Source organism: Salvelinus namaycush, chromosome 42 (genome assembly GCF_016432855.1).
Source record: "Salvelinus namaycush isolate Seneca chromosome 42, SaNama_1.0, whole genome shotgun sequence".
Lineage (NCBI taxonomy): Eukaryota > Metazoa > Chordata > Actinopteri > Salmoniformes > Salmonidae > Salvelinus > Salvelinus namaycush.
This window is the reverse complement of record NC_052348.1, coordinates 21,953,601-21,966,080: the sequence shown is the minus strand read 5'-3', so window position 1 is coordinate 21,966,080 and position 12,480 is coordinate 21,953,601. Positions and strand designations below refer to the sequence as shown.

Genomic DNA, 12,480 nt, shown 5'->3' with positions numbered 1-12,480 from the left:
TAATAATAATAAATAATACAGGTGTAGAGTATAATAATAATAATATTGTAAGTGTAGAGTATAATAATAATAATAATAAATATTGTAGGTGTAGAGTATAATAATAATAATAAATAATACAGGTGTAGAGTATAATAATAATAATATTGTAGGTGTAGAGTATAATAATAATAATATTGTAGGTGTAGAGTATAATAATAATAATATTGTAAGTGTAGAGTATAATAATAATAATAAATAATACAGGTGTAGAGTATAATAATAATAATATTGTAAGTGTAGAGTATAATAATAATAATAAATAATACAGGTGTAGAGTATAATAATAATAATATTGTAGGTGTAGAGTATAATAATAATAATATTGTAGGTGTAGAGTATAATAATAATAATATTGTAAGTGTAGAGTATAATAATAATAATATTGTAAGTGTAGAGTATAATAATAATAATAATAAATATTGTAGGTGTAGAGTATAATAATAATAATAAATAATACAGGTGTAGAGTATAATAATAATAATATTGTAGGTGTAGAGTATAATAATAATAATAAATAATACAGGTGTAGAGTATAATAATAATAATATTGTAGGTGTAGAGTATAATAATAATAATATTGTAGGTGTAGAGTATAATAATAATAATATTGTAGGTGTAGAGTATAATAATAATATTGTAGGTGTAGAGTATAATAATAATATATAGGTGTAGAGTATAATAATAATAATATTGTAGGTGTAGAGTATAATAATAATAATATTGTAGGTGTAGAGTATAATAATAATAATATTGTAGGTGTAGAGTATAATAATAATAATAATAATATAGGTGTAGAGTATAATAATAATAATATTGTAGGTGTAGAGTATAATAATAATAATATTGTAGGTGTAGAGTATAATAATAATAATATTGTAGGTGTAGAGTATAATAATAATAATAATAATATAGGTGTAGAGTATAATAATAATAATATTGTAGGTGTAGAGTATAATAATAATAATATTGTAGGTGTAGAGTATAATAATAATAATAATATAGGTGTAGAGTATAATAATAATAATATTGTAGGTGTAGAGTATAATAATAATAATATTGTAGGTGTAGAGTATAATAATAATAATATTGTAGGTGTAGAGTATAATAATAATAATATTGTAGGTGTAGAGTATAATAATAATATTGTAGGTGTAGAGTATAATAATAATATTGTAGGTGTAGAGTATAATAATAATAATATTGTAGGTGTAGAGTATAATAATAATAATAATAATATAGGTGTATAGTATAATAATAATAATATTGTAGGTGTAGAGTATAATAATAATAATAATAATATAGGTGTATAGTATAATAATAATAATATTGTAGGTGTAGAGTATAATAATCATAATAATAATATAGGTGTAGAGTATAATAATAATAATATTGTAGGTGTAGAGTATAATAATAATAATAATATAGGTGTAGAGTATAATAATAATAATATTGTAGGTGTAGAGTATAATAATAATAATATTGTAGGTGTAGAGTATAATAATAATAATATTGTAGGTGTAGAGTATAATAATAATAATATTGTAGGTGTATAGTATAATAATAATATTGTAGGTGTAGAGTATAATAATAATAATATTGTAGGTGTATAGTATAATAATAATATTGTAGGTGTAGAGTATAATAATAATAATATTGTAGGTGTATAGTATAATAATAATATTGTAGGTGTAGAGTATAATAATAATAATATTGTAGGTGTATAGTATAATAATAATAATATAGGTGTATAGTATAATAATAATAATATTGTAGGTGTAGAGTATAATAATAATAATAATAATATAGGTGTAGAGTATAATAATAATAATATTGTAGGTGTAGAGTATAATAATAATAATAATATAGGTGTAGAGTATAATAATAATAATATTGTAGGTGTAGAGTATAATAATAATAATATTGTAGGTGTAGAGTATAATAATAATAATATTGTAGGTGTAGAGTATAATAATAATAATAATAATATTGTAGGTGTAGAGTATAATAATAATAATATTGTAGGTGTATAGTATAATAATAATATTGTAGGTGTAGAGTATAATAATAATAATATTGTAGGTGTATAGTATAATAATAATATTGTAGGTGTAGAGTATAATAATAATAATATTGTAGGTGTAGAGTATAATAATAATAATATTGTAGGTGTAGAGTATAATAATAATAATAAATAATACAGGTGTAGAGTATAATAATAATAATATTTTAGGTGTACAGTATAATAATAATAATAATAATAAATAATGCAGGTGTAGAGTATAATAATAATAATATTTTAGGTGTACAGTATAATAATAATAATATAGGTGTACAGTATAATAATAATAATAATAATAAATAATGCAGGTGTAGAGTATAATAATAATAATATTGTAGGTGTAGAGTATAATAATAATAATATAGGTGTAGAGTATAATAATAATAATATTGTAGGTGTAGAGTATAATAATAATAATAATAATAAATAATGCAGGTGTAGAGTATAATAATAATAATATTTTAGGTGTACAGTATAATAATAATAATATAGGTGTACAGTATAATAATAATAATAATAATAATAATAATAATAATACTAATAATATAGGTGTACAGTATAAGAATAATAATATTAATAATATAGGTGTAGAGTATGAGAAGAGACAGAGGAGAGAGAACGTGACTGACTATGAAAGCACACAGCGGGGATCGTAGGCGTAGGAGCCACAGACGTAGATCCTTCCATCCTTCAGAACCTCCAGCAGACAGATGTAGTTATAACAGTCATCCTGTAGAGGGAGACAAAGAGACATGTCTCAAACAGCATCATATTCTCCCCTATAGGCCCTGGTCAAAAGTGGTGCACTGAATAGGGACTAGGGTGCCATTTGAGGTTAGCAGAGGGGGACAACGTAAGCCTGTTTGTATCTAGTAAATACATCTTTACGATCTATGAGGAAACAGTTCAAGTGCCCTGGGATAAGGAATATTTGGGGCATTTTCAAGTCCCTGATTGCCTTTTAGTTTAAGCTAGGCTGAAGCACGTTTGGCAACTCCTTCTTACCACAGGGTCATAAAAGAGCAGGATAAAGTTGCCTCTAGACACAGATCTCAGGTCAGTTTACATTCCTGACCATAATTGCTAAGGTTAGGATTTGGAGTAGATAACATGATCCTAGATCAGGAGAACCTAGCTCTAAACAGATCAATAAACTATGGTTAGAATCAGCAGAATAAAGCAGGGTTTCTCAACTCAGGTGAGGAGGAGAGGAGAGGAGACAGGAAACGGGAGGAGAGGAGACGGGAGGAGAGGAGTTGGGAGTAGAGGATATGGGAGAAAGTAGCCTTAGTGTCAGAGAGAGACAGAGGAGGAAGAAGAAAATTAAGAGAATGAGGAAGAGAGAAAAAATATGACAAATATTTGTTGTTTAGATTTAGAGGAGAGAATGTAGACATACTGTACTCTGTATTTCACACAGAGTGAGTCTATGCAACTTATTATGTGTCAAGGCTAAGTACATTTTTACTCCTAAATGTATTTATGCTTGTTATAACAAAGGGGTTGAATACTTTCTGACTCAAGACATTTCAGCTTTAAATCTTTTATTAATTTGTAAAAAAAAAAATGAAAAACATATTTCCACTTTGACACTATGAGTTATTGTGTGTAGGACAGTGACAATAAAATCTCAATTTAATCCATTTAAAAATTCAGCGTTTAAACAACAAAATGTGGAAAAAGTCTAGGCTGTGAATAGTTTCTGAAGTCCTGAAGCTGGTATCATGACTTTCAGAGTGACAATCAACATCATAACTAATAGTGAGAGAGAACTATTTCTCACAGATCCCGTAATGGGTAGTTGAACACGGATAGTCATGCCATTTTCCTTGGTCTGATGAACTGTGGGAGAACAACGCACAGTTCTCCCCTACATCATCATTAGGCTGTCCACTCCCCCAATACCTGCAGTAGAAACAACAGAGTTAGACTGACCACTCTCTCAGAACCTAGAGTATGAACAACACAGAGTTAGACTGACCACTCTCTCAGAACCTAGAGTATGAACAACACAGAGTTAGACTGACCACTCTCTCAGAACCTAGAGTATGAACAACACAGAGTTAGTCTGACCACTCTCTCAGAACCTAGAGTATGAACAACACAGAGTTAGACTGACCACTCTCTCAGAACCTAGAGTATGAACAACACAGTTAGACTGACCACTCTCTCAGAACCTAGAGTATTAACAACACAGAGTTAGACTGACCACTCTCTCAGAACCTAGAGTATGAACAACACAGAGTTAGACTGACCACTCTCTCATAACCTAGAGTATGAACAACACAGAGTTAGACTGACCACTCTCTCAGAACCTAGAGTATTAACAACACAGAGTTAGACTGACCACTCTCTCAGAACCTAGAGTATGAACAACACAGAGTTAGACTGACCTCTCTCTCAGAACCTAGAGTATGAACAACACAGAGTTAGACTGACCACTCTCTCAGAACCTAGAGTATGAACAACACAGAGTTAGACTGACCACTCTCTCAGAACCTAGAGTATGAACAACACAGAGTTAGACTGACCTCTCTCTCAGAACCTAGAGTATGAACAACACAGTTAGACTGACCACTCTCTCAGAACCTAGAGTATGAATAACACAGAGTTAGACTGACCTCTCTCTCAGAACCTAGAGTATGAACAACACAGAGTTAGACTGACCTCTCTCTCAGAACCTAGAGTATGAACAACACAGTTAGACTGACCACTCTCTCAGAACCCAGAGTATGAACAACACAGAGTTAGACTGACCACTCTCTCAGAACCTAGAGTATGAACAACACAGAGTTAGACTGACCACTCTCTCAGACCCTAGTATGAACAACACAGAGTTAGACTGACCACTCTCTCAGAACCTAGAGTATGAACAACACAGAATTAGACTGACCTCTCTCTCAGAACCTAGAGTATGAACAACACAGACTTAGACTGACCACTCTCTCAGAACCTAGAGTATGAACAACACAGAGTTAGACTGACCACTCTCTCAGAACCTAGAGTATGAACAACACAGAGTTAGACTGACCACTCTCTCAGAACCTAGAGTATGAACAACACAGAGTTAGACTGACCACTCTCTCAGAACCTAGAGTATTAACAACACAGAGTTAGACTGACCACTCTCTCAGAACCTAGAGTATGAACAACACAGAGTTAGACTGACCTCTCTCTCAGAACCTAGAGTATGAACAACACAGAGTTAGACTGACCACTCTCTCAGAACCTAGAGTATGAACAACACAGAGTTAGACTGACCACTCTCTCAGAACCTAGAGTATGAACAACACAGAGTTAGACTGACCTCTCTCTCAGAACCTAGAGTATGAACAACACAGTTAGACTGACCACTCTCTCAGAACCTAGAGTATGAACAACACAGAGTTAGACTGACCTCTCTCTCAGAACCTAGAGTATGAACAACACAGAGTTAGACTGACCTCTCTCTCAGAACCTAGAGTATGAACAACACAGTTAGACTGACCACTCTCTCAGAACCTAGAGTATGAACAACACAGAGTTAGACTGACCCCTCTCTCAGACCCTAGAGTATGAACAACACAGAGTTAGACTGACCTCTCTCTCAGAACCTAGAGTATGAACAACACAGAGTTAGACTGGCCTCTCTCTCAGAACCTAGAGTATGAACAACATAGAGTTAGACTGACGACTCTCTCAGAACCAAGAGTAAGAACAACACAGAGGTAGACTGACCACTCTCTCAGAACCTAGAGTATGAACAACACAGAGGTAGACTGACCACTCTCTCAGAACCTACAGTATGAACATCACAGAGTTAGACTGACCTCTCTATCAGAACCTAGAGTATGAACAACACAGAGTTAGACTGACCACTCTCTCAGAAGCTAGAGTATGAACAACACAGAGTTAGACTGACCTCTCTCTCAGAACCAAGAGAGATGTGGTCAGTGTTATTATAGAGCAGTAGTCTCTTACCTTGGGGTGGTCAGTGTTATTATAGAGCAGTAGTCTCTTACCTTGGGGTGGTCAGTGTTATTAGATCAGTAGTCTCTTACCTTGGGGTGGTCAGTGTTATTATAGAGCAGTAGTCTCTTACCTTGGGGTGGTCAGTGTTATTATAGAGCAGTAGTCTCTTACCTTGGGGTGGTCAGTGTTATTACAGCGCAGTCATCTCTTACCTTGGGGTGGTCAGTGTTATTAGAGCAGTAGTCTCTTACCTTGGGGTGGTCAGTGTTATTAGAGCAGTAGTCTCTTACCTTGGGGTGGTCAGTGTTATTATAGATCAGTAGTCTCTTACCTTGGGGTGGTCAGTGTTATTATAGAGCAGTAGTCTCTTACCTTGGGGTGGTCAGTGTTATTACAGCGCAGTCATCTCTTACCTTGGGGTGGTCAGTGTTATTAGAGCAGTAATCTCTTACCTTGGGGTGGTCAGTGTTATTACAGCAGTAGTCTCTTACCTTGGGCTGGTCAGTGTTATTACAGCAGTAGTCTCTTACCTTGGGGTGGTCAGTGTTATTAGAGCAGTAGTCTCTTACCTTGGGGTGGTCAGTGTTATTAGAGCAGTAATCTCTTACCTTGGGGTGGTCAGTGTTATTACAGCAGTAGTCTCTTACCTTGGGGTGGTCAGTGTTATTACAGCAGTAGTCTCTTACCTTGGGGTGGTCAGTGTTATTAGAGCAGTAGTCTCTTACCTTGGGGTGGTCAGTGTTATTATAGAGCAGTAGTCTCTTACCTTGGGGTGGTCAGTGTTATTATAGATCAGTAGTCTCTTACCTTGGGGTGGTCAGTGTTATTAGAGCAGTAGTCTCTTACCTTGGGGTGGTCAGTGTTATTATAGATCAGTAGTCTCTTACCTTGGGGTGGTCAGTGTTATTATAGATCAGTAGTCTCTTACCTTGGGGTGGTCAGTGTTATTATAGATCAGTAGTCTCTTACCTTGGGGTGGTCAGTGTTATTATAGAACAGTAGTCTCTTACCTTGGTGTGGTCAGTGTTATTATAGATCAGTAGTCTCTTACCTTTGTGTGGTCAGTGTTATTAGAACAGTAGTCTCTTACCTTGGGGTGGTCAGTGTTATTATAGAACAGTAGTCTCTTACCTTGGGGTGGTCAGTGTTATTATAGATCAGTAGTCTCTTACCTTGGTGTGGTCAGTGTTATTAGAACAGTAGTCTCTTACCTTGGGGTGGTCAGTGTTATTATAGATCAGTAGTCTCTTACCTTAGGGTGGTCAGTGTTATTAGAGCAGTAGTCTCTTACCTTGGGGTGGTCAGTGGGGTGCCGTCCACCCATTTCCAAGTCCCCTCAGTAACAGAGTCAGTCAGACCAATCCAGAAACTTTTGTTGAATTTGAAGAGAAACTCCTGTTGGTGAGAAAGATACTGATATTGTCAACTACTATAGACTACATGTGTTAAATACTGGAAGATACATTACTGACCAAGGCATGTTTGATTCTCTCACCTGTTCCTTATCACTGTTTACGATCACCAGGTCTGCTCTTCTATCCAGACAGTCCTGTCTGCTCTCCTCCCAGGTTTTCTCCCCAGTAGAGAGGTAGTAACAACTGCATTCAAACTTCTGCCAGCCATCAGGACAGGTTTGTTCTACAAGACAAAAACATTAATTTCCATCTTATTTATTCTGCATCTATTATTGTAGAATACAAACACAAGTTGACTGCATATTAGATATGTGATGTTATGATCATTTATTAGGTAAACTCACTCAGATTAGAGAACTTTCTCATGAGATCATCTATCTCTTTCTGTTGCTGGTCTCTCTCTTTAGTCAGGGTGTTACTACTGGTCTTTAGCTGGTCTCTCTCTTTAGTCAGGGTGTTGTAACTGGTCTGTAGCTGGTCTCTCTCTTTAGTCAGGGTGTTGTAACTGGTCTGTAGCTGGTCTCTCGCTTTAGTCAGGTTGTTGTAACTGGTCTGTAGCTGGCCTCTCTCTGTTGAGGCGTGATGACCAATGACTCCATCTGTAAAAGGGAAAAGTTAATCAAACATGTAACTACCACACCATTGATGATTAAGTGTGATTAAGTAGGCTACTTAAGTCTCAGTGACAACATACTAAACTTACAGTAGACAGACAGGCCTATGATCCCAGCCAGTAGGAGAACACACACCAGCCCCAGAGACACTGCAGTAACTCCAGAGAGTCTCTTCCACCACTGAAAATGTACTGAATCACACATTATTAAAGTATAATATTTGGTAATATGTTTAACTGTATAATCCATGATTGGGACAAATAAATAAAATACAATAGTATTTGTCACATGCGCCGTATCCAACAGGTGTTTTAAGAAAAATACAAAAAAAAGAAAATAAATAACAGTAACAAACAATTAAAGAGCAGCAATAAAATACCAACAGCGAGGCTATAAACAGGGGTTACCGGTACAGAGTCAGTGTGCGGGAGCACTGGTGTCGAGGTAATTGAGGTAATATGTACATGTAGGTAGAGTTATTAACCTTTTGTCAATAGGGGGAGCAGTTAGCATTTATTTTTTCTGGGTGTTGCCAAATTAAACTGCCTCGTACTCAATTCTTGCTCATACAATATGCATATTATTAATTCTATTGGATAGAAAACACTCTCTAGTTTCATGAACCGTTGGAATTATGTCTGTGGGTGACCCAGAACTCTTTCTACAGCGAAATCCATGACAGGTACTGCGAATGTCTGAGAGCGAAGCTCTGGTCTCAGATCAGTTTTAAAGGTCTGTGTGTATCCTATGGAACGACATGAACTGCACCCGCCTTCCCCTGGATGTCAGTAACCAATGAGAAGTGGAATGGGCTTGCTACGTAGCTCTCAGAGGTTATAAAAGGCCAAGGAGTGAGGTGCGCCATCTTTTCGACGCTGACCATTACGCAGTAAGGGACCTCAGGATGCCATTTTCAAACGCTTAGTTATCAACGTTAGATGTATCCGTCTGTAATTTAATTCGATATAGGTGTTAGAGACATCATAACGAAGCTATTTTAAACCGAGTTATATCAGATTATGCGAGTATATTGCTATTTTTCGGAATTTCCTCAGTATTGCGTCTTGAGGATTTGGACACGTTGGGGCAAAATAGCTATTGTTAGCTATTGTTAGCTGCTATATCAGAAGTTGAATGCAACGTTTTACAACCAAGCAACGATTCTTTTGGACAAAGGACCACTTGGACAAGATTCTGATGGAAGCTCGTCGAAAAGTAAGAGCTATTTATGATGTTATTCCGTTTTTATGTGGAAAAATGTAAACTCAATAATGGCGATTAGTGACGCCATTATTGCGGCACTAGTCTGGCTGTAACGCACACTGTATGTCTAGTAACGTTAATTTTAAAAATCTAACTCAGCGGTTGCATTAATAACTAATGCATCTTTCATTTCATGTCCAACCTGTATTTTTTTTGTCAAGTTTATGAATAGTTTTCGATAAAAATAGTTGTATTTTCAAAATGGCGCCGGGCAGATTGCTTGAGTAGTTGAACACTATTTCCATTGTGTAAGCACGATTTGTGCCGCTAAATATGCACATTTTCGATCAAACTCTATATGGATTGTGTAATATGATGTTACAGGAGTGTCATCGGAAGAATTCTGAGAAGGTTAGTGAAAAAATTAATGTATTTTGGTGATGATAACGCTATAGCTAATTTTGCCTTGAATCAATGCTCGGGTAACGTTTGCAAATGTGGTATGCTAATATAACGATTTATTGTGTTTTCGCTGTAAGACACTTTGAAAATCTGAAATATTGTCTGAATTCACAAGATCTGTGTCTATCCATTGCTGTGAGCTGTGTATTTTTAAGAAATGTTTTATGATGAGTAAATTGGTAATACACGTTGCTCTATGTAGTAATTCTAGTCGCTTTGGGGAGATTTGTGATGGTGGCTGCAATTGCAAACTATGATTTATACCTGAAATATGCACATTTTTCTAACAAAACCTATGCTATACAATAAATATGTTATCAGACTGTCATCTGATGAGGTTTTTTCTTGGTTAGTGGCTATCAATATCTTTATTTGGCCGAATTGGTGATAGCACCTGATGGAGTAAGAAACTGATGGAGTTAGAAAAGTGGTGTATTTTGCTAACGGGGTTAGCTAATAGATTTACATATTTTGTCTTCCCTGTAAAACATTTTAAAAATCTGAAATGGTGGCTTTATTCACAAGATCTGTATCTTTCATTTGGTGTCTTGGACTTGTGATTTAATGATATTTAGATGCTACTATTTAATTGTGACGCTATGCTAGCGATGCTAATCAGTGTGGGGGGGGTGGGGGGTGATCCCGGATCCGGGTTTCTGAGGCGGTAAAAGTTAAAGTGACTATGCATAGATAATAAAAAGAGTAGCAGAAGGGTAAAAGGGGGGGCAATGCAAATAGTTTGGGTAGCCATTTGATTAGATGTTCAGGACTCTTATGCCTTGGGGGTAGAAGATGTTTAAAAGCCTCTTGGACCTAGACTTAGGCGCTCTGGTACTGCTTGCCATGTGGTAACAGAGAGAACAGTCTATGACTAGAGTGGCTGGAGTCTTTGACAATGTTTAGGGCCTTCCTCTGACACCGCCTGGTATAGAGGTCCTGGATGGCAGGAAGTTTGGCCCAGTGATGTACTGGGCTGTACGCACTACCCTTTGTAGTGCGTTGCGGTTGGAGGCTGAGCAGTTGCCCTACCAGGCAGTGATGCAACCAGTCAGGTTGCTCTCGATGGTGTAGCTGTAGAACCTTTTGAGGATCTGAGGACCCATGCCAAATCCTTTCAGTCTGTTGTGCCCTCTTTTCAGGTTTTGTTGTGCCCTCTTCATGGCCGTCTTGGTGTGCTTGGACCATGTCAGTTTGTTGGTATTGTGGGCACCAAATAACTTGAAACTCTCAACCTGCACCACTGCCCCGTCAATGAGAATGGGGGCGTGCTCGGTCCTCCTTTTCTTGTGGTCCACGATCTTCTCCTTTGTCTTGATCACGTTGAGGGAGAGGTTGTTGTCCTTGCCCCACACGCCCAGGTCTCTGACCTCCTCCTTATAGGCTGTCTCGTCGTTGTCGGTGATCAGGCCTACCACTGTTGTGTCATCGGCAAACTTAGTGATGGTGTTGGAGTCGTGCCTGGCCATGCAGTCATGAGTGAACAGGGAGTACAGGAGGGGACTGAGCACCCACCCCTGAGGGGCCCCCGTGTTGAGGATCAGCGTGGCGGATGTGTTGTTACCTACCGTTACCACCTGGGGGCGGCCCGTCAGGAAGTCCACGATCCAGTTGCAGAGGGAGGTGTTTTGTCCCAGGATCCTTAGCTTAGAGATGAGCTTTGAGGGTACTATGGTGTTGAACGCTGATCTGTAGTCAATGAATAGCATTCTCACATAGGTGTTCCTTTTGTCCAGATGTGAAAGGGCAAGGTGGAGTGCAATAGAGATTGCATCATCTGGATCTTTTTTGGGCGGTATGCAAATTGGAGTAGGTCTAGGGTTTCTGGGACAATGGTGTTGATGTGAGCCATGACCAGCCTTTCACTAACTGTTGCTACGGGTCGGTAGTCATTTTGGCAGGTTACCTTAGTGTTCTTAGGCACAGGGACTATGGTGGTCTGCTTGAAACATGTTGGTATTACAGACTCAGACAGGTAGAGGTTGAAAATGTCAGCGAAAACACTTGCCAGTTGGTCAGTGCATGCTCAGAGTACATATCCTGGTAATCCGTCTCGCCCTGCGCCCTTGTGAATGTTGACCTGTTTAAAGGTCTTACTAACATCGGCTACGGAGAGCGTGATCACACAGTCTATGATGCTACAAAGCTATATTACTACGTGGAAATCTCACCTGTTTAATGTGTGCGTGCTTGCGTGCATGTGTGTGTGTGTGTGCGTGCGTGTGTGTGCGTAATCTTACCTGAAGCAACAACTCCATCTCTTGGACTGGGTTTGAAGGCTCCTACATTGGAATATAATTGGCCATCAATGTCTGTGTTCTTCATTGCATCAGGCTCATCGTTTTCAAATCCATCTGAGTTTCCATAAACTCCCTCTGACATCTTAACACACTTGTGGTCAAATACAGTAACTTCTACTTCTAACCTCAACTCTAAAGTACATCTATAGCTGTGTCTTCTCCCTGCACTGTCCTGCGTCTGTGTGACTTTAGGTAGTGAAACTCTTTATCAGTCAACAACAGTGAAGGGGAAATTGTGAAATTAGCACAACCCTGGCCACCACGTGACTCCCACCAGCCTTAGTGTGATAATATAATACATGATGTGAATCGCACCAGTCTTATTGTGATAATATAATACATGATGTGACTCCCACCAGTCTTAGTGTGATAATATAATACATGATATGACTCCCACCAGTCTTATTGTGATAATATAATACATGATATGACTCCGA

General features: G+C 37.3%; 1 protein-coding gene across 2 annotated transcripts; it reads right to left on the bottom strand.

The window, feature by feature from the left end:
* Nucleotides 1–3,736: 3,736 nt before the first annotated feature.
* Nucleotides 3,737–12,204, bottom strand: LOC120035183 (C-type lectin domain family 4 member E-like). 2 transcript variants are annotated; one of them, XM_038982008.1, is made up of 6 exons: nucleotides 11,984–12,204; nucleotides 8,171–8,272; nucleotides 7,812–8,066; nucleotides 7,548–7,690; nucleotides 7,344–7,447; nucleotides 3,737–4,006 (listed from the first exon to the last, which is right to left on the bottom strand). In XM_038982008.1, the coding sequence occupies exons 1-6, from the start codon at nucleotides 12,123–12,125 to the stop codon at nucleotides 3,874–3,876; spliced, it is 879 nt and encodes a 292-aa protein (XP_038837936.1). In that variant the 5' UTR covers nucleotides 12,126–12,204; the 3' UTR covers nucleotides 3,737–3,873. The 2 variants fall into 2 exon arrangements, with proteins under 2 accessions (XP_038837936.1, XP_038837937.1); XM_038982009.1 differs by lacking the exon at nucleotides 8,171–8,272.
* Between the last annotated feature and the right edge of the window lie 276 nt (nucleotides 12,205–12,480).